The sequence below is a fragment of the Camelus ferus genome, chromosome 6 (assembly GCF_009834535.1).
Source record: "Camelus ferus isolate YT-003-E chromosome 6, BCGSAC_Cfer_1.0, whole genome shotgun sequence".
Taxonomy (NCBI): domain Eukaryota; kingdom Metazoa; phylum Chordata; class Mammalia; order Artiodactyla; family Camelidae; genus Camelus; species Camelus ferus.
In genome coordinates, this window is record NC_045701.1 from 29401176 (window position 1) to 29429096 (window position 27921).

The 27921-nt window shown below is 36.9% G+C and overlaps 1 protein-coding gene and 1 pseudogene across 3 annotated transcripts in view; both read left to right on the forward strand.

Moving 5' to 3' along the window:
- Positions 1–5311: 5311 nt before the first annotated feature.
- On the forward strand, positions 5312–12905 carry LOC116664476 (annotated as a pseudogene).
- Positions 12906–13013: 108 nt separating this feature from the next.
- LOC102505575 (olfactory receptor 11G2) overlaps positions 13014–27921 on the forward strand; it is a 442453-nt gene continuing 427545 nt past the window's right edge. For 2 of the 3 annotated variants that reach the window (XM_032481595.1, XM_032481596.1), the window contains exon 1: positions 13014–13203. Coding sequence is in view for 1 of the 3 variants with exons in the window: in XM_032481599.1 (XP_032337490.1) it covers positions 13038–13203; positions 17037–17116 (246 nt within the window). In the remaining 2 variants the exon portion in view is untranslated. Of the gene's footprint in view, positions 13204–17036; positions 17145–27921 lie in introns of those variants that run through there. The other variant, XM_032481599.1, reaches the window with a different exon arrangement.

Sequence of the window (27921 nt, forward strand, 5' to 3'; positions counted from 1 at the left end):
CACACACACACAAAACTTTTTTTGGCTTTACCTGGAGCAGCTGTCTCCAGGACCATAAAGAGCATTAGGTCCCAACCTAATCTGGACAGAGAAGTATGAACACTGCTCTGATAAATGCCATTTTATATGAAAAGAATTATAGGATCCTGGCAATATCGGCCAGAGTCTAGGGAACATGTATTTGACTGAATTCTACTGAATTACACTGAAAAAGGCAAAATGTGAGACTAAGTCACACAGAATTTATCGACATACATGTATTTACCTGATACCTTAGATATTAATGTGTTACTATGAGTACCTGGCGTGGTGTTAATAGCCTGCTAGATTGGTTAATTAAGTCCTGTACTTAATGAAGATATTTCATGTAAATGTTCATCAGAGGGCAATCATTTTAGAAAAGACTCTTAATAATCAGGTGGACTAGATACTCATTTACTGGATTTCAGTCAGCTCCTGACCCTAATCAATTCAGGGCTTGATCAGGGGGCCCATGTGCGAAGTGACCATGGTGACAGGGGTGGAAGCTAAGCATGGGCTCAATACCACAGACCCCTCCTCCACCAAGCTGATCTGTGTACTGCCATCACCAAGCCCCAATCTGCCAGGGGATGAAGCAAATTTGGCACTGTTCCTTGGGGAAATTAGCTAGCTACCTGGTGGCACATTGATTACGTTGGACCTCTTTTATCATGGAAGAGGCAGTGATTTATCCCAGCATGAATAGGTGCACATTTCACAATGGATTTGCCTTCCTGTCTGCTGTCATGGCTTCACACTGTGTCAACTTAGCTAAACCAGAACTATGTTTCCAGAACCCCTTCCATGTATGTTTCCATGGTAGGCTTCACCACAGTTAAAGTTTGTGTGAGGTTTGGAACAAGGAAGTGAAGCAGTAGCCATTTTGGTTCTGAAGACCAGAACAGGGCGAGTGCGTTACAGCTCAGGCCTGCTGCTGGCTCACCTTGCTGCTGTGGGACAACACCTTGGGCCTGCAGCTCCTCTGGCTCCTACTGGGTTTCCACCTCAGCGCCTCCAAGTCCTGGGCCAGGTGCAAGTGCATCTTCATGATGAAGAGCATCAGCTTATTCAGGTCACCTGCATCATCAAAACTGGAAGCAGTGAGAGACAGACACACAGTTCTAGGTTATCCTTGGTCTTCTCTTCCTGCCCACTTTCCCTTCCAGACAGCTGGCTCTGCAGGCTGCAGACTCAGCATGAGGTTCAGTGGCAATAGACTTAGACAGAATGTTTAAGAGTTTCCAGTACTACATAAAGTATATGTATTCCTTTGTTCTAAGTCACTCATGGTGGTTCTTCTTCTCTTCAAACTCTGAATGATGGATCCTAAACATGTCTGCCAGCCCAGTCATTTGCAGATTTATAGAACGTCTTATCCTTAACATGGTATCTACACAACATTGCGTCTGAGCACGGTGCACATTTTACAGCAAATGAAGTATAATAATGAGCTCATACACACAGGGAACTCATTAGTTTACTTATATGCTTCATCACTTAAAAGCACTGACTTGACTAGTGGAATGGCCTGCTGAGGTGCAGTGACAATGACAATCGCTGGGACACCACTTGGGATGGTGACGTGCTGTCCTACAGCATGCAGTATAAACCTGTGATAAGCTACAGAAGCAGGCTGTGTTATTTTCCTCTTCACAGCTCCTGTTGGGTTACCCTCTTCTGCACCTACAGCTTTTACTTGTGGTCCTAGAAACCAGTCCTTCTCCATCCCCCTGTAGCCCCAGAGATCATAAGAGCTCACTGCTCTTGCCAGTCCTGGGTTCCTTTACTGTCCTTTGTTGGTTCTTGTAACTCTGTCCTAACTCTTGTATATAATTCCTTCAAGCAGCTCTCTTCAATCACCCATATAAATATGACATCTCTTCCTGTCTGGACTTTGATTAATACTCTGAAATATCTATAAAATGATAAAAAGAAATAAACTAGAGCCATATGCATTTATACAGGGAAATAAATACAAATGCAGAGCATAAAATAGATCTGGACTAATACATACTACATGATGTTTACCCCTAGGGAAGAGAGCAGGGACCTTCAGTGAAGGGTCATGATCAAATAGTCATTAGCTTTACTTGCAATGATCTAATATTTAAAATTAGTATATTCAAGTGATTTCTGTGCAATTAAAATTGTTTTAAAATCATTAGTCGATTTTGCTGCTATCAAGCCATTCTATGAGATTTTTGAGATTTCAAAGTTTTAAAATCATTAGTCGATTTTGCTGCAATCAAACCACTCTGAGATTTTTGAGATTTCAAAGTATCATTTACTTATATTAAAAATTAAAATTTAATCAACTCTAACATATTATACACTCTTTCCCCCCACCTGAAATGAAACAGAAATTAAACACTGTTTGAAATTGCTCTGCTTCAGACTATTCTGGGGGTTAAGGATAATGTACCCCTGAGCTGACTGATTATAGATTTGTTTTAAAAAGCATATGCTCTCCATCTTCATCAGCACTTGGAAGGTGGTTTGTGGGTCCTGGGCATGAATAGCCTTTGGGGAGACACTGGGAGACAATGGGAGAGGTCAGTATTTTAGCTTTGATCTAACTTGATCCTTCATATTTCAGTTTTGTTCAAATATGTATAGACTATCTACTTATATGCCGATAAATGTATCAGGTATGGAAATACAGAGAAAAATAAAGGTGCATCCCTGTCACTGAGAAATTTCTATCCTGTGGGGCACGTGGAGAGAAGCAGTTTCAATATCATGAAGTAAACGTAGTGATAAAAGTATGCAGAAGGTGCTATGGAATTAGAAAGAGGAGCACAGAGTAGAGCAGTGGTTTTCAGCAGTAACTGCACATGAGCAATACTTGCTTTCAAAAAATACTCAGCCCATTTCTCAGAGACTTTGATTCAGTTGGTTTGATGTGGGTACAATGTTTTTAAAAAGCTCTCTGTCTCTTCTCCCACCACTCTCCACCCTGGACTTATTGTTGCATTAGTACTAAATGGCTATAGTTTCTTAAACATGCCAAACATGCCATGTCTCATGCTGCGTGTTGTTAACTCCTCCTAGAATGTCTTCCCAGGCACCCTTATGCCCGCCTTCCCCCACAACTCCTCTTTCAAACTCTTAAGTCTCTATTCAAATGTTACTTCCCCTAGGAAGTCTGCCCAGTTAAGCCCAGGTAGAATTAAGTATTCTTTCTCCAATGTTCCTACCCAAGGCATTGAACATGCATTAGCACAGCTATATCTGTGCTGTATTAAAATGCTTCATTTGCATGCATGTGTCTCCTCACTGGGCTCTAAGCTCCTTGTCTAGAGACTGATACATGGGTAATAATCAAAAATGGTTTGAATGAATAAATTCCATGTCTAGATCCTATATTTCAAGGGACTTAAAATCTAATAAAAATATTTCCCCTTAAAATGTCTTTAGGTGTTATTTTCAAGATGTTCCTTCCCTCCCCCTGTCATATTTTATTTTGAAAGTATTTCAAACATATAGCAAAGATGAAAGAAATTTATTGTAAATATCTACATAACCACCACATAGATTCTTCCATTAACATTTTACTCACTGGAGAAAAGATGGGGTCTTTAAAAAATGAGTCTAGGAAAATTGGATATTTACATGCAAAAGAATGATGCTAGGCCCCCATCTTATATCATTCACAGAAATTAACTTCAAATGGATTAAAGACTTAAACATAAGACCTGAAACCACAAAACCCCCGAAGTAAACGTGGGGAAAAAGCTTCTTGACATTGGTCTTGGAAAAGATTTTCTGGATATGACAACTTAAGTGCAAACAACAAAAGTAAAAATAAAAAAGTGGAACTACATCAAACTAAAAAGCTTCTACACAGCAATGGAAACCATCAATAAAATTGAAAGTCAGTCTATAGAACAGGAGAAAATATTTGCAAACGACATATCTGATAACTACATATCCAAAATATATAAGGAACTCATGCAACTCAATAGCAAAAACCTCCAAATAATCCAAATAAAAAATAGACAAAAGACCTGAATAAAAGTTTTTCCAAAGAAGATATTCAAATGACTAACAGATACATGAAAAGATGCTCAAAATCACTAGTCATCAGGGAAATGCAAATCAAAATTCACAATGAGCTATCACCTCCGACTATAAGAAAGGATATTATCAAAGGATGAGAGATAACATATGCTAGTGAGAATATGGAGAAAAGAAAACCCTTGTGCTCTGTAGTGGGAATGTAAATAGGTACAGCTCTATGAAAACCAGTATAGGGTTTCTTCAAAAAATTAAAACTAGAACTTCATATGATCCAGCAACACCACTTTTTGGTATACATATGAAGGAAAAGAAATCACCATCTTGAAGAAATATCTGAACTCCCATGTTCACTGTAGCATTATTTACAATAGCCAGAGCATGGAAACAACTTAAGTGTGCACTGACAGATGAATGGAGAAAGAAGATGTGGTATATGCACAAGATGGAATGTTATTCAGCCATGAGAAGGAAGGAAATCCTGCATTTGTGACAACATGGATGGACTTGCAGGGTATAATGCTAAGTGAAATAAGTGGGAGAGAGATAGACAAATATGATCTCACTTACATGTGAAATCTAAAAAAAAAAAAACCCTGAACTCATAGAAACAGAGAACAGATTGGTGGTTACAAGAGGTGGTGTCTGGTGGATGACATGGTCAAGATGGTCCAAAAGTACAAAAATTCAGTCAGAAAATAAATATGTTTGAGGAATTTAATGCACGGGAATGGTGACTATAGTTAACAGTACTGTACTGTATCAGCTCCCTGACTTAGAATAGTTTGACTTAAGATTTTTTGACTCACTCCTGCCTCTGAACTTGTCTGCTGTTACTTCTGCTAGAAATATTCTCCATGCCCCTCTGTCTCCCATGCTGACTCCTCTTCACCCTTCAGAGCTGAGCTACTTTGAACAGCCAACATCAATGATGGTCCATGTTTTTATATTCCCCAACACCATATTTTTTTTTTTAATGTGAAAGAGGTTCAAGTAATTTCTCCTGCCTACTCAGCATTATGGGTGCTTTAGTTGATTGAAATTTATAGTGAAATCCACATGCTTTCGATTAAATGTCTTCACATTTTCCAGGAATTTTGCCTCATTTTAAAATACCAATGAGTGAGTTAAGAATTGACCGATAAAATTCCCCAAAGTGATGGTCTTAAAACATCCACTCAGTTTTGCTTCCTCTCCAGTGACTCATTAGAAGATCTTTCTTTCTGTTGTTTTTTCCAAACCAATCATGTTCTTGGGACAATTCCCCTGACCACATGAGCTAAGTTACCAAATGCAAGTATCTGCAGCAGTGCCCGGTCACTATCCTCCAGTGCTGTTACTTATTTAATATTTTAAATTCTTATGGCTTTTTATAACATAGCCGTGGCACAAGTAGCTTAGTTATTAGGTACTCCAGTTCTCTGAAGATGCTGTGGTCTGGGAACAGGTAGGTGAAAGGACGCAAAGTCCAGGTAACAACAGGAAAAAAATTGAACTTGATCTATTAAATTCAGTTTCAAAAAAATAGTCTTATTGGTAGAAGAATTTTCATTTACAGATATCAAATTTTTGGTTGTGAGTAGATAGGTTATAATGAAGAGAAGAAGGAACAGATCTCATTAGGGAGTGTACAAGGGGCTATAGATTGTGGAGGAAGGCAAATAACTGACTTTGACTTTTATCTGATGTTTAGAAGTATTATCTTAGGCTTCCAGAGTGAAACTAAAGCCATAAAGGAGAGTCAGGGTCAGTGGAATGCAATGTTTTTAGCAAAGGCGAGGCATTTGGGGATTCAAATGATGACTTACAAATGAACTTACTTACTTTTTTCTCATTAACCTGCTAGACAGGAATGAAGGAAATTAATAACCACATAAGTTAAAAGTCAAGACCACTTACTCTATTTTATTTCTGTATTTACAGACAAGTTAAAAAAGGAAGACTTCCTTTAGAGGCTAGTCCTCAATGGTATTTCTTGGGACTAAAAACAAATGATGCACAGAGGATCTGGAGAAGGATTGACTGGTAAATTGTCTTCCTTAGAACACCCCTGACCCTATCTGCATGTCTAATTACACACCAATTATATTCAGCTGTGATGTAGAAAAACTGCTTTAATGGTATTAAAGGAGAATTAATCATTCTACTATGATCTATGTTGGGCATTTAGTTGTTTTTTTTTTCTCCCTTTCTAATTTTGGCTACCACAATGTCAAACAGATGTAGATAATGTTAAGAAAAAATAACACATTTAAGAATCTAGGGGTATGCAAATTGATCTTATGGGGAACAGTGAAACTAAGGGACAACTTAATTTGGTTACTTAATTCAAGTGCAGTAAGGATTTATTTAAAAAGATTCTTAATGATGTCTGTACTTTACTTTCACAGAGCAACAAACAAGTAGTCATAGACTTAAAGAACTAGAAAGTTCCGTTGGAAGCAGAGAAGTTTTGGATTGTCAAATTGATAAAGCATAGGGATGGTCAAACTAAAGTGATACTGAATTCTCAAACAGTATAGCAGGGTGATTTAGATATATCACTGATATATCATGTGTGCTGGACCAGAAATGCTCTTTATATATGTAGTGGTTTATTTCCAGGGGCTTGTTAGTAGGACACTCATTCTCTCTATTTTATTTAACTATAAACTTAGTAAGGATGAGAAGGTCTTCTGAGAGACTAACCAAATCCACGTAAAATTTCAAAACAAATGATGGTGTTTAGAGAGCAAATGTTAAAGGGTCACTGGGTCACTGTAACTTTAGTGGCCTTGAATTAAGCAGAGTATGGTGGTAGATTAAAATCCTGGAGAACAAAAGGTTTTGAAGTTTACCTTTAGAACAAACTCAGTTTAACTTAGAGCAAAAATGGCTTAGTATCACTCTTTCAGGGGAAGTTCGATGCCTTCTTCCAGGTGTGTGTGTTCAACCAGGAGCAACTCTTGTCTTTGAATCTCTGAAGACACAAGCCATATCCATGTTAATGTCTTCTGGTATCTAGTTCTTTGCACTGCTTCCTTTCATTTTTACATTATCAGACCCATTTTCAGACTCCCTATTTTTCCTGTTCCCTGTTTGAATTCTCCCTTCTGATGTATCCCTTTTAATCATTATACTTGGACAGTACCAGATGCTCCAAATTTACTTGGCTTTTTATACTATCAAAACTTCCAGTTGCGTAAATAGTTACATATGAGTTAGCTACTGCTCCCAAAAAGTGATCAGAAAAAATCATTTACATAACCATGTGAAAGACTTGTCATTTCTTATTGTCTGATCTTTGAGGAAATTAGTATATTATTCCCCAGATTTATTGCTTGGTTGCATGGGAAAATTCTAGCTACCAAATTAGGGAGTACATGAGGTATATTGCCAAGTTTTTTGTGAAGGGATAATGAATTCTTCCACAAAGTTTACATTTTATATATAGACTGTGGTCATTATTGGCTCCAATCTTTCTGAAAATGACTAGTCAGCAATTGTTTAGAGAGCCTTCCTTCTTCCTTTGCTTCTCTTCCACCAGTCTGTCCATTTATTCATCATCCTTCCCTCTCTCCATCCACCCATCTACCCATCCATTTACTCACCTCTCCAACATTGATTGGTGGCACAGCCTGTGATGGGAATGGTACTGGAGGGGCCTGGGGGAATAGAAGAATATAAAAGACTCAGACCTTTCCCTGATGAAATGTATAGTTTATGCAAGTTTCTCAACCTTGGCATATTTGGGGCTGGGTAATTCTTTGCTTGGGGGCTATTTCATTATTCTGTGTATGGTAGGATGTTTAGCAGCATCCCTGGCCTCTACTCAGTAGATATTGTAACAACCTTGTTCTCCCTCCCCTCTGCATCCTACAGCAGCTGTGACAACCAAAAATGTTTTCAGACATTGCTAAATATCCCCTTTGGGGAAGTTTAAAGCATCCTCGGTGAGCACATCAGTTTAACGAGAGAGATTTAAAAGGGCATAATTTCCTTGCATTTGATAAGTCCTTCAATAAAGGTGCACACTTTGGGGATGTATTTTGGATATATTCTGTCTTTGCTCCCACCTATAGTCATTACATATATACTTCTGCAAAGTAGTTCTTAATTCAATCTAAAAAGGAGATCTTATATTTCAGGAAATTACTCACCGTAACGCATGATCAACTTCTTTTCCTTTACAGTGACTTTCATTATTCCATGTGATGGATCTTCATCCAGGTAAATTATTTAGCCACACAGCTAATTAGTCTTTATTGTTTCTTTTCTTATCATGGAGTTTCTGTCAGAATAATTGCAGAGATACTAAAAAGAAATGCTCCTTTAAAAAAAGTAGTGATTAAATGTTAAACTACTTAAAATAGTTTAACAAGTATTCACAACTCAGCAAAATAAGAGTTTTGTGGGGCTTATGGTTATTTTTAAACAAAATTTTTGATTAATTTTAATTGGAATTATTATTATTTCTATATTAGTAATTTATCAGGCACAGACCTTCATAAACCGTTACTTGTGATACAAACTACTGAAGTTTAAGTAAATAATATTCCAGTAAATCTAACTTCATAAATATTCCATTCAATCTCACTGGCTGTGAGATGTTTGCACTGATTTGCTCATGTAGCAGGTATATAGATCCCCTATTATTATATTTCCTTTGTTGACATCATTTCTTTTACTGACACTGCAGTGCTGCTTTCTCTCATATTTTAGATTGTAGCGTAACTTCCTTCAGCTTTTGGAGAGGGTAGATGAAATGTCATGGTTCTTTCTTAAGGTATTTTTAATTCTAGCATTCAAGGAGTCACTTGAGTATTGCTTAAAATGCTTCCCCCTGCTCACTGGATCTTACAGAACACAGTATGCATAGGAATTTAGCTATTGGCCATGGGCAGAAGTTTTTGCAATTTTCTTTTTGCTGAGGTTTCTGATAATTAGTAGGTTTCACTGACAGCAGAGTTGTTCTAGTATAGTATTGATAATTATTTGCCCTATACTTTCTGAACTAAATACTCCTTACTCTTTAATTTATCCTGGCTATAAGGAGGGGCTGGGGAGGAGGAACTTTTCTGCCTAACTTCTTAGAGATGCAGAGTAAGGTTTTAAAGCAGAGATGTAACTGACACTTGTCTGTAATATTCCAGTGTTCACCTCTGGGGAGTCTTCAGTTAAGTACACACAGATTTCTACCACTACTCTAGATGTCTTGGTAGGATAAATGCACATAACACAGAAAGAGGCTGACTTTTTTTTTTTTTTTTTTTGGTACCATTTGTCATTTACTATAGTATAAGTAGCTGATATATTCTTCAAGATATATATAATATAAAAATTCCTTCTGGCTTATGACAACATTCTCAGCCTGTATCACTAATTGGGCTACTGAGTTTCATAGTTTTTTACCTGTTGTGTAAGATTACTTAATTTTATTTCCCTCAGATTCCATTCTTAAAACTTCAAATGCTTCTTTATCGTAGAGTCCTTATTAATTTTGGTGACTATACATTTACTCTATCACCACCTTTCATAATTCTGTAGCTTGCTTCTTTTTTATTTTCCTATGAGAACTCTGCAGCCAGGTGCACTATTTCACAGCAACCAAGTGGTCATTGTTATTTATTGACACCGTCATAAGTTTATTCAGAGTGTAACCACCTCTCACAATCTCTACCTTTATCACACTGATCTAAGTCACCATCATGTCCTGCTTGGGTTATTGCAATAGCTTCTAATAATCTTACTGATTCTATCCTGAGATTCTGAGGTGTATTCACAATGCAGCAGCCAGAGTGATCCTTCGACAATGCAAGCCAGATTTTATTATTCCCCTGTTCAAAATCCAGTTGCTCATCTCATTCAGAATAACTAAAGTCCTTGCAATGGCTTAAAAGGCCCTCTCTCCCCAGCCTCTTTGCCTGCAGACTTCAGGTTCAGCCTCTCTGGCCTCCTTATTGTTCTTTGAACACGCCAAAGAGCTCACTCACCAGGGTTCCTGCTCTTCCTGTTATCTCTGCTAGGAATGTTCTTTTCCCAAATACATTCATGGTTTGCTCATTCATTTTCTTAAGATTTCTGATAAGTCAACTTATCAGCAAGAGGTTTCCTATCAATCCTAATTTAAAATAGCACTCTCCCTATTGCCCTATTCCTCTCTTTCTTGCTTGATTTTTATTCAGTCACATCACCACCTGACACCCTATATATTCTCTGTGTATTTATTTTTAATTGTCTCTCTTTCTCTGCCAAAATGTAAATCCATGAGGATAGGATTTTGTTCTTGGCTGTATGCCTAGTGCACGTACTATTTCTTGGCACACAGTAGGTTCTTGATAAATACTTGTTGAAGGGAATGAGTTAGTAGATAGGAAGTACTTCAGTCCAATAATTTATTCATTCACATATATTTTTTAACCTCTTAATATTTGCAAGATACTGTATGGGGATAAAAATGTAAAGGCATGATGATTTACAACCTCGAGCAGTTTATGAACCATATGGAGGAAACAGACAAGTGACCAACTCTAAAAAGAGTAAGTAAATGTGGATGTATAGTAAGGGGGGTCATAAGGAAGGTTATATAGATGAGGTACCATTTTATCTGGATATTGAAGAATTAATAATATTTGGGGAAGTAGAAAATAGGGAAGGATAATTTCTGGCTTTAGCAATGAGATCAGAGTCACAGGATGTTACAAATCTATTTGTCATATAATAGTCTTCTTTGCCTATCTAAAACCCCTCCAGGGTTTTAACTATAATGGTTTTAACTATAATCATACTGGTAAAACAATTTAACATTGAATCCCTTTGTTTGTGGTTCCATTAGGTGCATTCCTGAGTACCAGTCCATAGCTCACTCACCATTCCTTGTGTTTGCAAGGACACCAGGCAACTCAGTTACTGTCACATGTAACAACAGTAATAGTGGCTAAAAGGATGCTATTTGATTTTTGTGAAATGCTTAGGTAATATTTGATTTCCCAAATTTATACACTTTTCCATAGATGGCATAAATATAATTGTATTAATTTTCTTCTTTTAGGTAACTGGAGAGCGAACAAGCAAAGGCGCCAATGAGTGGAGCCAACTGCTCCGTGGTATCTGAGTTAGTGTTCCTGGGGATCTCCAATTCCTGGGAGATCCAGCTTCTTCTTTTTTTCTTTTCTTGTATTTTCTATGTGTCGAGTATGATGGGAAACCTCCTTATAGTGGTCACTGTGACCTCTGACCCTTACTTACACTCCCCCATGTATTTTCTGTTAGCTAATCTCTCCATCATTGATCTGATATTTTGCTCTATTGCAGCACACAAGATGATCTGGGATCTTTTCAGGAAACAAAAAATCATCTCCTTTGGGGGCTGTATAGCTCAGGTCTTCTTTAGCCATGCTGCTGGGGGCACTGAGATGGTGCTGCTCAACGCCATGGCCTTTGACAGATACGTGGACATATGTAAGCCTCTCCACTACCTGACCATCATGAGCCCACGAGTGTGCATTTTGATTTTAGCAGTTGCCTGGACCATTGGTCTCACTCACTCATTGGCCCAGTTGGCTTTTGTGGTAAATCCTGCCCTTCTGTGGCCCTAATGTCTTAGACAGCTTTTACTGTGACTTGCCTCGGCTCATCAAACTTGCTTGCACAGATACCTATAAACTGGGGTTCATGGTCACTGCTAACAGTGGGTTCATTTCCTTGGGTGCTTTCTTCTTGCTCCTCCTCTCTTACGTCTTCATCCTTGCCACTCTTCAGAAACACTCCTCAGGGGGTTCACCCAAGGCTCTTTCCACTCTGTCAGCTCATATTATTGTGGTGGTTTTCTTCTTTGGTCCACTGATATTTTTTCTATATATGACCTTCTCCTTCACCACATCTGGATAAATTTCTAGCCGTATTTGATGCAGTTTTAACTCCTTTTCTAAATCCAGTCATCTACACACTCAGGAACAGAGAGATGAAGATGGCAATGAGGAGAATGTTCTGTCAGCTTATGCAGTTTAGAAAAAATCACTAAGTGGCTTTATTGAAACACAGAACTTCCAAGAGACTACTGATAAATTTCCATCCCTAAAGAGCCAGTTTTCATGAAAAAGGGACCATTTTTTCTGAGGTTTTATCTTTTTCTTTCATTTAGAACACACTTCTCTGTTTCTGCATTTTTTTTTTCTTGACTCTCTGTGTTGATTTCTTTGTATGAATTAAAACAGCCACCCCTCCCAGTCTTGAAGGCCCCTTGCGTAGGAGATGAGGCTTATGGTTCAAACCTGCCCTAGCTCTTGGTTGTCTTTCAAATACTTGTGATTTTCTTAGCAGCCTATTTTATATTTAATGGCCCCCAGTAGTTGTGCCAAGACCTGTCAGCGCCCAAAGAGGAGGATCCTAGATTCAGGCTGTTAGGAGGCTAGACCCTTAGGCAGCAGCTTTTAAAGTCTGCAAATAGCTACAGTCCTGAGGGGCCACAGCATAAGCCCCACTGTCCACCAGAGCCCAGAGATCTCGAGGGGTCCCCTGAGTGGCTGTCGCAAAAACTGGGGCTCCAGAGGAGTATGGTCCTGTCTGGGAGACAGAGGTGAGCTGTAGTGAGGCAGAGAGAACACAAAGATGCCTATGTTCCCTGGAGCAGGTCCATCAGAGGCCCCTACACTGGGGGCCACACCTGAAGCCGCCCCTCAGGCCGAATCTCCAGGAGGAGGTAATCACAGAAAGCCTGGGGGTGAGTCAGTCTGCTGTCTGTCAGGTGCCCTGGGGGTGGTAGCCAGCCAAGAACTGTCTGTCCAGTTGTTACAGTCCCATGGGACCCAGGAACGGGAAGACCCCAGGCCAACAGAGTCAGGTGATCAAGGGGCGTCCCCTGGGCGCAGCTGCAGAGACAGCGCACCAGCCTCCAATGAGTGCTCTGGAGGCGGGGGAGGGGCGGGGAGGGGTCGGGGGAGGGGCGGGGGAGGGGCGGGGAGGGGCTGGGGGAGGGGCGGGGGTTGGTCCGGCGTCTGGAGCGCGGCCTGAGCGAGAAGATGGCGCCAGGCCCTGTCCAGGAGGCGCCCGGCAGCCTCCAGACGTGTGTCCAACCAGTTGCCTGCCCCTCAGGCCGAGGCTCCAAGACAAGCAAAACTCAAGTGAGCTTCTCCCACACCGTCTGGGTGGCCCTGGGTCTGCGGTTCCACGCTGGGCCCCAGGAAGGTGAGTCCGAGCTCCAGCCCTTTAAGAGTGATTCTCAGGTGTTATGTGGCAATGAGCGCCGCTGGTTTGCACAGCTAGACCTTTTGGAGGCTTGTCATTCAGGTGCCTGGTGTGGGGTTCAAACCCTTTGCCCCTCAGGGAGAAGCTCTGGGTTGGGAGCTCCTCAGACTGTGGGGCGGTGCGCCGGCGGTGGGGGAGGGGAGGTCAGGAGGAGGTTGTGCCCCGGCCTCGCCTTACCTGCTTTGTTATGGAGTTGTCTCCTTGGGCTGATGTGTAGGAGTTGCTTAGCCAGTTTTTAGACCTTTTTCAGAGGAAGTTGTTCCATGTGTAGCTGTAGGTTCGGTGTGTTCACGGGAGGAGGGGAGTTCAGGACCCGCTTACGTCGCCATCTTGAACCAGAACAAGCACCGTCTTTCTACTGTGGTTGGAAATCAATAAACAATCTATAAGAGGAACAGAAAAGAGTTTAATGGAGTCAAACTGAGGGCTATAACCTTGAGGCACAGATTAAAGAACATTTCAATTGTGTTCTGCAGACTACAGAAGTTTTTTCTTATAAAGGCGAAAACTGCAGAATTATATAAATTTTTATAAAGAATTAAGATTGAGGCTGGCAAGAAGTAAGGTGCTTGTTAAACAAAAATTGGTTGGAGTCCGAAATAGTGCAGAGTTACCAGGGGAGATCTTGAGGTTCTAAGGCTGCAGTTGGCAGCTGCTAGCAGATATGGTTTTGAGAGTGGCGAGTGGTGTCCTGGACTCAAACAAATTCACAGAACTCAGGTTCTCAGTAATGCAGGAAAAGTGCCGGGAAACCAAGTTCGCAATGACTACCTGGCTCTATTGGGAATGCCTGGAATATAGTTACTGTATATTAATTTTTAAATGCATTTTTTCTGTAATAGTTAAAAAAAGATGTACAGTGCATCTTTAATAGGCTACACATAAGCTGTTTTGGTTCACCTAAAGTTCCAGTTAAATCATGCGTAATCCAGAACGAGTTCCCCGCACCTCAATGTGTAAAAGCTTCTCCTGTCACTGCTGTATGTCACTGAGTGTTCGTGACCTTCATTACCCAGATGATGGGTCTGTTCTCACTTAAGAATGGGTGACATTCGTCTCTGAATAGAAGGAGGGATTTTTTTAACTAAAGGTATAGAAATCAAAGATCTTATTAACCCTTACTTTTCATTTCCCAAATGATGGTGCCAGTAATACATTTCACACATACTAAATAATGATGTAGATAAGTTTGTTTCTCAGGATGAGCATAGTAACAGTTTTCAAGCTATTCTGCCCTGTAGTTGCTACATTTGTTAACATCATGCTTCATTATCTTTTTATATCCCATTATCTCCTTTTTCTCTTCCACTTTGTTATCTCAGTCTTTTGGTGATGAGCAAAAAGTAGAAAACAGCTATAAACTTTGTTTTCATGCTTTGTGCCATGTGTTGAAGAATGTTCTTGAGTTTATGTTCAGGGAAGTAGATCAGGTTTTGGCAGACTTTTTCTATAAAGGGCCAGATTGTAAATAGTTTTGTATTTATTGGCCATATAGTCTGTTGCAGCCATTCAGTTCTGCTGTTGTAGCATTCAAATAGCCATAAACAACATATAAATGAATAGGCATTGCTGAGTTCCACTAATTGTTTGCAAAAACAAGAGGCAGGCCATATTTGGGGTGCCCAACATAGATTTGGCTATTTCCTCAACTATCAGTCTTTATCTTGAAACGAATCTAAAATGAAAGGCAGTATAGCATTGCAGTTACAGTTCAGAGATTATAATCCCAACAGCACCGACTCACTTGTTGTTTTATCTTTCCTAAATTACTTAACCTTTCTGAATTATAGTTTCTTCAAAGGCTCCAACAGAACTCACGGGTTTATGGTTATGACTAAGTGAGGTGATGTTTGAAGGGGCTTCAATTTAAAAATTAGCCTAGATTCTTTTCCTGGAATATAATCATTTGCTTGGAGTCTATGAGCTTAAAAATAATTTTTTTTAATCTTGAAATACACATTAACTTACCTTCTCTTTGTGCTTTCTCCCTGTCCCTCTCTCTTTCTGTCTCTCTCTCATTCATACACACACACACACAAATACCTTGTGATATATCTCCATTATCTTGTCTTTCATAGTACTGTGGTATGTACTTTCATTGCTTTATATCACCTGCCAAATTAAAGATTTAATCGTTTACTTCTTTCTTCAGTTCATTGGTAAAAATAATAATGGCAAATATTATAGAGTACATACTATGTGTCAGGGATTGCTGTTAGCTTTACCTGTATTAACTCATTTAATCCTCATAGCAATGATCCTTGAGATAGATACTATTATCATCCCAATTTGCAGACTGGAAGATAAATGCATAGAGATTAAATGACTTGTCTAATGTTGATAAATGGTAGATTTGAGCTTAAATCAAGGCATTGTGCTTTGAGAGGCTGGATTTTTAATCATCTTATTTTCCTTGTAAAATTGATTTAATATTGATGCCTGAAGAATCCTAGCTTACCTCTCTTCATTTAGGGCCAATTTGTCTATATTATGTTTCCCCTATTTTTATGTCAGTTCCTTGCTGGTGGTAAAACAATTCTAAATTAAATAAATTATATAATTAAGTGTAATTATATATATACTGCTCAGCTATTATACAGTGAATATTTAATAATATGGAAAGTTGCTCAAGATAGATTAATAATTGAAAAAAGTAGTAACAAAACAACATTTAAAACTTGCTCTGTTTTTGAAATACTGTATGCATATAAGGCAAAATGTTAGTAGTCATATTTCTTCCTGGGGATGGGATTTAGGTTGTTTTCTTTTTACTATCCTCTTGCACTTGTCTGCAAGTTGTATGCTTTTTATAACAAAAATATTGTAATAATTAAAGAAGCTACTAAAATAGTCAAGTATATGAAAAAGAAATCTCTTAAACCATGGTGTTTTTCACAGATTTTTGATGTTGAACCTTGACAAAGACATTTTGCCAGACTATGTAAATCATAATCACCTGTGTAATTAACTTGTCTTCATAATTGGTGTCTAAAATAATTCTAACAGTCATAAGTTTTAGTCTCAAAAATTGCATTGCTTTCTCCTAGTGTATCTTTGGTAAGCCTAGAGCTCATTATATATCTTATCATCCTCTTTTGATAGGAAAACTTAGTGGTCCACAGATCCTTTATTCGCTGAATGCTTTTGAGTTGACCTTTGCATTTGGTACCACTGGGGATACTAGGATGCTTTCACATGCAGTTGCTGAACCCTGTAAAAATGCAGATTACAATAGAAATCCTTACTTCTCTAAATAATTCTTGATAAAATATACTTTTGACCTATTGACTCCAGTTTTAGCTTTGGGTATTTGTTGTCGAAAATGAGTGAGACCAACTGGAGTTGTCACCAAGAATGCCCTGCAGGCTAACTTAGAGGCAAGCACTGAAAGCCAGTTACACAGAAGAGAGTTAAAATCCTCAGCATTTTTAAAAGTAGTCAAATATTTACATGGGCAACTATGGGAGATTTTGTATGTGTGATCTATGTGTCTCCTAATGATAACTGATTGTCTATTATATACACAGCAGTGTTCCAGGAGTTATGGATAGATGGTATATAATTATTATAAACTGCCCTTGGCTTTGGAAGTTTATAGTCCAAGGGAATTGGGTCTTTGGAGAAGGAAAGATAGTCTATTTTCACTGTAAGTTAGTGGAGGGGAGATAGATGATGAAATGAAGAAAAGGCTTCCTTCATGTGAATTTAGCAACAGCTGGAGTAAATGGAAAGTTGATCTTTTGCTCTTTGATCTATTTATATGGTGCCAACAGATAGATTAACAGCTTCCAGAATCAGAGATATAGCTAAGGGGAAGAACTCATTAATGAGAATTCACAGAAGAATGTTGTGAAAATCTCTAGATCTGCATATAGCCAAGGTACCTATATTTTTATCCCTTAGTAGTCATTTAATTAAACTTACTATTTGTAGCCTGGAAGTATGAGTTATTATGCTTTAAGCTGGTATGAGCTAACATTTTTAAAACCCTGCCTTATCCATTTGATCAAGGATTTGCAAATTCTCTTCTTAAATGTCTCCACATCAGGTGAAATTCTGAGAGCATATTTAAATAACAAAACGTTTTAATTAGTTATAAGGAGGGAGATTAGGAGCTGAAGAAATTCAAAATGTTTCTGAAAGTTTGAATAATTTAAATTTGGGAATTACATTTGTCTTTTTTACTAAGCTAGGAGATTGGAGATGGCACGAACACTGAAGTTTTTGTGTGAGAATGCCCCATTGCAAGGAGCAATAGTATCAAACCCTTACAACAGTGCTTGCTTCTGTGATACCCCCATCCCGCCATAGGACTTTGGAGAAGTTCAAAGAGTTTAGTATGTAATGCCAAAATTAGTTTCTAACATCAAAGAAAGGATATTGGAACGGTATGGATATAAATTACGTGAGGATATCCTATCTGGCATTCCCAGGCTATCCATCTTCTAGCCCCAGATGGTTTCAAGTAGAAACTTGTTTTGATTCTATGTGAGCTCATTCATGATCATAAGGACAAACTTACCACTATTCTAAATCAATACTGCCAGGGAAGTTTTAGAAAAATCACCTAGAAATCCTCTAACAACTTGCCTCATTTTCAAACAAAATAATCCTGACAAAACCCTAAAGATTGGGCACATGTGGACCCACAGTCTCCCCAAAATGTGTGAACCCATTTAAATACTTCCAAACTGATGTCCTACTATTACTTCCTGCAATGAAATATGAATTTTTTAAAAAAATGTTTGTTTTCACAATGGTGAAAGAGATGGCTCTGATACTGGCAAAAATTTCTTCAGTTTTGTGTTTCCCACTTGGAATTACAAGGCTCTCATTAAGGAGTTCTACAAGGTATTATCACTCACACAGAAACTCCACTATCCATACATACCATTCCTCATTTTCTGGACTAGTTGCAAAGACAAATGGAATTCTCAAGTTAAAATTAGTCAAACTTTCAGAAATATTTGACCTTCTCTTGTTCATAGTCTCTCTCCTTGTGGGTTAGTAACAGACTAATCTGAGCATCCAAGAATATCTTCTCATCATAGACTCCACTCTGTTGCAAGCAGGTATGGCCAAATACTACAAGGAACTCATGTAATACACTCAGTATTATCATCAATAGAGATGAACATTTTTTCCTCATCTTCCCAAGAAACCTTTGCATGACCTAAAAACCTGGAGAATTTCCCAGAGGAATCACTGATTCACTTTTTCTGGTGCCATCCAAGTGGAGATTCTTAGAGGGGAATTAGTTGGAAAGCATGGTCAGAAATTAGTACTTAGCATTAGCCCAAGTTATAAATGACTCTGACAACTCTTGAGGCACAATAGGCACGTATGAACATTTTAGCCTATGTGATAATGGACAACTAAATAGCTTTAGACTTTCTGTTAGCTAGCCAAGTAGGTTATGCCTGTGCTAATGCTAATGCTTTCTGTTGTACTAGGATAAATGTACGAGCCAGATGAAATAATTAATTCGTAAACTGAAGAAGATGGTTTACCAAGGTAGGCAAATAGATGCAGGGATACATCACTTTAGCCTGAGTTTGGAAATTTTAAATTATGTCTCTGAAGCAATCTTCAATATTTAATCATTATCCTACCCCTGAATTTCTGTTCCTTGTAAGTACAAGTAATGTCCAAAGTTTTAAATGCTGCTGTATAATCTCTGCCATGTATAATCATGCCACATGATCTAACAACTAATCATTTGACAAAAGGAGCATGAAGCTCAGTCCATAATTGGACTCAAGGCTGTTGTTTTTGTGACAATGATGCTATCTACAGATCCTGACAATGGTGTAGGTCAGGAGTGAGGCTACTTTTTTTTTTTCCTGACCCTCTGATTTGGCCAGAGCACAGTCATCAGTTTTGCAAGACTGAGAACTGGAACAACCAACCATCTTTGTCAGTTGTTTGACTACAACCATAGAGCATCCTGTGATTCACATAATTTTTCCTTCTTGTTCTCTCTCATGTCAATTACTTTCCATATTTTCAGTGTATTTAAATACAGATCTGTCTGTATTATCTGGCTTTTTAGCTTATTTCTGTGTTTTATCTGCATGAGTCATACATAGTGGCTGCACCTCTACTGTGTCTTAATTTTCTATAGATCACTAATTATGAATGGGAAGAAATAACCCTCAAGTAAGATATTCATTACCTGTGATTTGCCAGGCTCACAGGAAAGGAAAAGGGGTAAAATTGTGATTATAAATGACTATTCCTATAACTACACCAAGCTCCAAAAATAATTGTTATTCTTCCTAGCAAGAGAAAGATAAGGAAAAAATAAACTTTTCTCTTCCCACTATCACATTTTTATCATTTGTTCTGCAGTTTTTTTTTTGATAGATCCTTGTACTTTCTGTTTATGACTTTAAATGTGATTTTTTTCTTGATAAGCTGGCAATTTTATGTAAGTACATTGTTTTATGAATAACTATAGCCCTGTCTGGAGTAAAATAATTCTTTTCTAGATTTTGTCACTTGACAAATTCTTTAAAGGGATAGCTCTTCCTAGACTGCCTGCCCAGTCCCCCTTCAAAATTAACTTCTGCTTATTCAGAAAGATTGGTTGAGGTGAAGGCATAAAATACCTTGACAGCATTTCTGTTTATTATACCAGGATCAAGAAAAGAAACTTGTTTCATACTGGGTCAGCCTCAGGACTCAACTGAGTATTCATAACTTTATTTCATGAAGAACACACTCAAAGCAAATAACTTTGGGAGAGAACTTTTAATATTTTTACAGACTTGTTTCTCTGCAGTGAGGCAGTTAGATTTAGCCAGTGGCTGCCCCAGAGGAGAATTTGTCTTCTCCTTTGAACATTATTTGATTGCACTGGAGGAAAGACTGGCTTTTCTTTTTTTTTTTTTTTAACCTCAAACAAATCAGGTCTTGGTCTGGATAACAGGGAAATATTTCCTGTTAGGAAAAATTGAGAATGACTTCGAAATGGGCAAAGATATTACTGGGTGCCCTTTCAATGGAATACTGGATATTGTCTAGTGGAATCCTTTGGGACTATATAGTTCTATAGGAATGTGGGCCTTTGTCTTTGACTGTGGTGTTTTACAATCCTATAGAGACAGAATTTAACTTGTAGAAAGCTGATGATAATGCACACATGTCTGTTTAAGTGATGGGAATAATTTCTGTTCATGGCAATGCAAATAAATTTTTTGTCTAGTAAGAATATAAGTTCCTATAAGTCAGATTCCCATTTGAACTGGTTTTAATATGTTACTTAGTCCCTCATTAAATAACTTTGTATGAATGTCATGATTTTAGCCTTCTATTTATTTATTTTTACTTTTTTTAAACATTTTTTTTATTGAGTTATAGTCAGTTTACAATGTTGTGTCAATTTCCAGTTTTCAGCACAATTTTTCAATTATACGTGAACATATATATATTCATTGTTGTATTCTTTTTTGTTGTGATGATTTTAGCCTTTTAAATACTACTCTTTTACCTCTATATCCTGGCCAACTAGCTCTGCAGATACCTGTGCAGACCTAAATGAGTGACACAGCCTGGTCTCTGACCCTTACCTGCAGTAGACCGCTAAGAGCTAGCCCAATGGGTTAATGCTTACCTAACCCGTCTACCTGGATATTGCCAACCAACCAGCAAAGTTCAGAGACTGTTTTCCCAGTATGGGACAGAATCAGATCATGGACTTTTGCCTTTAACTGACTCATTCTTTTTTTTTTTTTTTCCTCCACTTTTCTCCACTTTTCCTCAGAACTGCCAGTTTTTGATTTTTCAGTCTGTTGCTGGGTTGGATTTAAAGCAGTGTTTCCAATAAATACTTTTTTCCCCCATCTCTTAATTTTTATTTTACCACACCAATGAAATGGAAATTCAGACAAGTTACATGTGAAGGCACGTGCTTTATTTAAGACCCCTACACTAGTGACTCCCTCAAATTTTACTTGGGTTTTAATTTTCTTTTTAAGTTGAGGCACGGCTTATAGAATGTTTGTTCACTTAGCTTGTGCATTTTCAACATTCCTGTGATTTTTTTCATGATTAATCACATGGTCATTGTGATTTGGCTTTGCTCCTAAGAATTTATTACTCTTCAGAATTTATTTCTCCTGTTTTTGTCTTAATTCCTGAAACTGCTTTTAGATACAGTCTGATAAAGGTTCAATGAGTACAAAGGTACCATTTTTCACAGCATTGTATCCCCTTGGATCCTTACCCAGTAATTTCATGAATTTCCTCTTCCTTATCTCATTAGTGCTTCCAGCAAATTTACAGGAAAAAAACTCAGAGCAAAACAAAACAAATTGACTGCATCTCAAATTACAGATTGGCTGCAGAGGCAGGCAGCTTTCACTGGAAAACCTGATGAAAAGGGTTCAAGTTCTAAGTTTTTGGTGCACTTGTGATTCAGTGCTATAATAGTCTGTTTTTTTATCCTATTGTGGAAGCTGCTATCTGAATTGCAGACCCCATATTCTGGAAAAAAAAAAAAAGGACTTTTTGGTGTTTGAATTGATTTTACTTTGTAGAACTGCATAGAGAATAGTGACTTAGGGGCTGAAGTTTTCTAGCTAGCAAGAAAATCTACAAAACTTAATGGTTATGGGTTTAATTATCACAGGAGTAATGAGTAGTTTATAGCTTTAGTGAACAAATCTTACTTTTAATTACAAACATACTTTATTATAACTTAAGTGAGCAACTGCAATTCTCTTAATAACTGCTTAAATGATTACATTTATAAGTCTTGCTTTTTTTTTTTTCCAACAACCATCAGTAAAGACAGATAATCTTAAAATTAAGAAAATGGATTATATATATTTTCCATCTTTATTGCTATATTATTGTTACATATATGAATTTAAAGTATAAAATTTGATGATTGATATATACATAAATCAATAAATGTAATATACCACATTAATAGAATGAAAAATAAAAATTATATTATCTCAATAAATACAGAAAAAGCATTTGACAGAGTTTAACATCTCATGATAGAAGCTCTCAACAAATTAGGTGTAGAAAGAATAAAGGTCATAAATGACAGACACACAGTAAAGAGCATATAATGATGAAAGTTTGAAAGCTTTTCCTCTTAGATCAGGAACAAGAGTAGGGTGACCACTTTTGCCACTTCTATTCAACATAATATTGGAAGTTCTACAGCAGTTGGGCTAGAAAAAGGAATAAAACATATCCAAATCAGAAAGAAGTGAATGTCTCTTTGCAGAAAGAATTAAATTGTCCCTCTTTACGTATAGAAAATCCCAGAGATTTCACCAAAAAACTGTGTGAATTGTTAAAAAAATTCAGTGAAGTTGCAGGATACAAAATTGACCTACAAAAATCACTTGTGTTTCTTACACTTGCAGTGAACTATCTGAAAAAGAAATAAAATAATCTCATTTAAAATAGCATCAAAAATATGGATAAATTTAACTAAGAAGGTGAAATATATGTATACTAAAAATTACAAGATTTTGATAAAAGAAAATGATGGACGTAAATAAATGGAAAGATATCCTGGGTTCATTGTGAGAAGTGGTATTTTAAAAATGTCCATCTATATACTGAATCTATCTACAGATTCAGTACAATCTCTATCAAAATTTTGATTGTATTTTTTTCCACAGAACTAGAAAAAACAATCCTAAAATTCATATGGGATCACAAAAGGCCCTACATAGCAAAAATAATCCTGAGAAAGAAGAACAAAGCTGAAGACATCACCTTTCCTGATTTCAGTTTTTATTACAAATCTATAGTAATCAAAATAATATGGTCCTGGCATAAAAGCAGACACATAGATTGATGGAACAAAATCAAGAGCCCAGAAATAAACCCATGCATATATAGTCAACTAATATCTACCAAGGGAGCCAAGAATACTTAATGGGAAAGATAGTCTCTTTAATAAATGGTGTTGGGGAAACTGGATATTCACATGCAAAAGAATGAAATTGGACCCCTAAATTACAGCATCAAAAAATGAACTCAAAATAGGACTTAAAAATTGTGTGTAAGACCCTAAGATGTAAAACAACTAGAAGAAAATGTAGGTAAAAAGCTCCTTACCATTGGTCTTGACAACAGTATTTTGATATGGCACCAAACCTACAACAACCAAGGCAAAAAGAAACCAGTGGTACTATCTCCATCTAAGAAGTTTCTGCACAGCAAAAGAAAAACCCAACAAAAATGAAAAGACAGAACTTACAGAATGGGAGAAAGTATTTGCAAACCATCTATCTGATAAAGAGTTAATATCCAAAGTATATAAAGAACTCATATAACTCAATATCAAAACAAACAACCCAATCAAAAAAGTGGGAAAAAGATTTTAATAGACATTTCTCCAAAGAAAACATACAAATGGCCAACAAGTACGTGAAAACATGTTCAACATTACTAATCATCAGGGAAATGCAAATCAAAACCACAGCCGGATATTGGCTCACATCTGTTAGAATGGCTATTATCAGAAAGACAACAGATAACACATGTTGGCGAGGATATGGAAAAAAGGGAACTCTTGTGCACTGTTGGTGGGAATGTAAGTTGGTACAGCCACAATGGAAAACAGTCTGAAAGTTCCTCAAAGAGTTAAAAATAGAACTACCATATGATTCAACATTCCCACTCTGGGCATATACTTGAAGGAAATGAAATCACTATGATGAAGAGCTATCTTCTTGCCTATGTTCATTGCAGCATTATTCACAGTAGCTGAGACATGGAAGTAATTTAGTGTCCATCAGTGGATCAGTGGATAAAGAAGCTGTGAGATTACCTGTCATCTGTTTGTCTATCTGTCTGTCTATGTCTATCATCTATTTAATGGAATGTTTTTTAGATATAAAAAGAAGGAAAGTCTGCCTTTTGCAACAGTATGGATGGATCTTGAGGGCATGATGCTAAGTGAAAGGTCAGATAGAGAATGAGAAAGACCGTATGTTTTTCTTTATATATGGAATCTAAAAACACCAAACTCACAGAAACAGAGGGTAAAATAGTGGTTGCCACGGGCTAGGGGAGTAGGGAGTAGGGAAGTAAGGAGGTGTTCTTCAAAGGAAACAGACTTCTAACTGTGAGATGAATATGTCCTGGGGATCTAATGTACACCATAGTGACCACAGTCAGTACAGTATTATATGTATAGAAGGCTGTTAAGAAAGTAAATCTTACACTTTATTACCACATAATAAAAGTGGTAATTATTTGAAGTGATGGTTTTAAATAACTTTATTGTGGTAATCATTTCACAATGTATATGTGTTTTAAATCATCACATTGTACAGTTTAGCTTACACAACATTGTATATCAATAATATCTCAATAAAGCTGGAAAAAAGGTACAGTACTTATGGGCACTTTTGCAAAGAAGTTTTAGCATGGTTGTGATATTAGATGTAATTGGTTAATGTTCAACAGGCCATCAATATCTGAGGTTACCTGTTCCACAGGACAGAAATTATGTGCATCTCTACTGAGCAAAAAGCTATGAGTCAAAAGGGAACTTCACTAAGTCTATACCCTTTAATCAATGCTTAAAAGTGAGATGAATTAAGTACATTCTCCTGGATAATCCTTGTGTGTCTCCATTATATAAGGGCAAAAGATATGTATCCTCAACATTTGCCTCTAAGTTTTGTATGTTTTATATATTTATTGACCTTTAATTTTCTTTATGAATTATCAATTCATTCTATTTTTTTGTTTTCTACTGGTTCTACTATTTTGAATTACTAGAGCAGAGAAAGGTATGTGTCTGTAATTATTAATACTCCATTATTTAAAACATTTTATTTTAATGTTTTTCATATTTGAGTTATTTTAAATCCAGTAAAATTGTATTTTGAGCCTTATTTTTTATTGAAGTACAGTTGATTTACAGTGCTGTGTTAGTTTCTGGTATACATCATAGGGATTGAATTACACATACATACATATTCTTTTTTATATTCTTTTTCATTGTGGGTTATTATAAGCTATTGAATATAGTTCCCTGTGCTATGCAGTAGGATCTTGTTATTTACCTATCTTATATATAGTAGTTGGTGCCTGCTAATTCGAAACTCCTAATTTATCCCTCTCCCACTTTGGGCCTTATTTTGGGTTAAATAATCTTAATGCACTTAATTGTGTGTCCTTGTATTATAACAGTCTTTTGGTGAATTATCCTGTATTTTTCAGATTTGCTGTGCTCTAACGATTCTTGTGGTTGGTTTCCTATTGTTTCTCCAGGAAGTAAAGGGTATGAACAGACATCTCTTCCTCTCCATCTCTGTTTCCACCCTGTCTCTCTTCTACTCTGTTTTCTACTCCAGGTGTTCACATCCTTTTCTATTATTCTTTGTCTTTCATATTTACTCATTCTTGCTGCTCCGAATTGCTTTTGGACTTTTGAACCCAAAGAGAGACTTAGTTGACAAAGTGTGTCAAGATCTCTAAGTTCTGCACCTGTTTTTGCAGGAAAGTGTTGGATTTTTCTCCATTTAAAAATTTGAAAATATATTTTCCCTTTTATTAGAAATTCCCCTGGGTCATGTAATAAAATAAAGATTAGAAAGTATGTAAAAATCAAAATGGTAAATTTTATTTTTTATAAGAAAATCATACACTTCTTTTCTTCCTCCCTCATAATCCTATAAGACAATTCCCTTGGCCTGATGACCTCAGTCTGAGCATCCCAGCACTCTGATGCATCACTCAGTCACCACCTTCTACTACAGCTCATTAGTCACCTCTTTCAAAGTGGCAATATTTTAAATAGCTTCTTGACCTAGGGAAAGTAGGTAGTTGGATGTGAGCAGTGCTTGTATGCAAGAGAAATTTTAGTTTATAGAACGTCTCTGATTCCATGATCATGCTGCATCTGAGGTCTTTTGATAGATTAGGTAGGTCGTGGTGGTGGAGAAAATGAAGTTGATTTTTTTTTTCTAGTTTTATTGAGAAATAATTGGATGTATACCACTGTATAAGTTTAAAGTGTACATCATGGTGGTTTGATTTACATACATTGTGAAATGATTACCTCAATTACTTCAATTAGTGAGCATCCATCATCTCATATAGATACAATAAAAAGAAAAGAAAAATATTCTCCTTGTGATGAGAACCCTTAGGATCTATTCCCTTAACAACTTTCCTGTGTACCACATATCCGTGTTAACTGTAGTCATTATGTAATAGTGAAGTTGATTTTTAATGAGAATCCAGTTTGGAGAATCAAGATGGGGAGAAAAAGTAGTTACCAGAAGCTGACAATTGCTGTCCCTACTTTTAAGATCTCTGATCTGTATTGTGTTCTCCATAGTCAGGTTATCTTTGGCTTCACTTGTGGTATTGCCCAGAGTATAAACTGGTTAAAGAATTTCAATGTGGCCTCTAACCCCAAGGATCTCTGTCTCTTTTGATACTCTGTTCTGCTTACTATGCCAAACAAATATGCTACTTGAAAATTCTATTAAGTTCCTGAGTATTTTCTGAGTGGTGTCACAAAAGAATTCCAGCTAGCTTTTGTCCCAAGTTCATGATTCCCATTTTCAACAAGATTCTTACATGTTGCTTGGACATTTTATTTGTCTCTTAACTGTTTACAGATTTCTGCCATTCTACAAATTTTGTGCATATAGCACATTGCCTTATTTTCCCCCCAAACCTTTTCTCTTATATTATTGGAATTGTCATTTCTGATTTTTCTTTCTCCACTTGGTCACAATTTGTTATCTCTCTGCAATCTTGATTTTCTGTTTACTGTTTGATTTCATCTGCTATCCTTAATGGCACCAAAGATATCTCAGCCCTAAATCCATGCCTTTTCTTAGTCCTTTTCTTTTTGATCTTTTTGTGGCATATGAAAAGTGACAGCCATTGCTCTTTTGACATTCCTTTCTCCCTTGTTTTCTATTGTACACAGAAACAAGGCTTTTTAGAGGCAGATAACATATAAAAATAGTAGTAATATAATAAGGATGGTGGCAAATACAAGGTATTTGGTCTTTTTGGGGTCATATATGGTTTCCTCATTAACTTTCTTTTATCTCCTTGTATGTTATCCTTTAAACAAATCCTTTTTTCTCATGATTTAAAGTGTTAGATGACTTCCAAATTTTTGTCTCAAGCTGGGATTTTTCTGATCTGTCAATTATTATGGCTTTTAATGAATAAATAGTCCTCTGACTTTGGTGAATCTTTTACTGGCACCAAAACTTTGTTGTATTTTGGTTCTATCCCATTCTAATCAGCAACCACCTTTCTCCCTTCCTCTTAATTTATAGTGATAATATGTGGATTTAAGTTTAGGCTTTGCCACTAGTAGCTATGAAATCTTGGGTAAGTTAATTTATGTTTGTGTTAGATGTTTACATGTTTAGAATAGAATATTCTTCTAAGTAAAATGGAATTCCTTTTTTCCAGCTTTATTGAAGTATAATTGACATGTAACATTGTGCAAGTTTCAAGGTATACATTTAAAAAATTCTTATTTAAAATTATAATAGGAATAATTATTTTAGATTATGCATGATATAGTCAAATAGCAGTGGATTTGGAATCAGAAGGCTTGATTTTTGGTTTTTGGGTAAGCTTACTAACTTTTGAACTTGAGACTCTTTCTCATCTATAAATGAAAATAATCCTGCT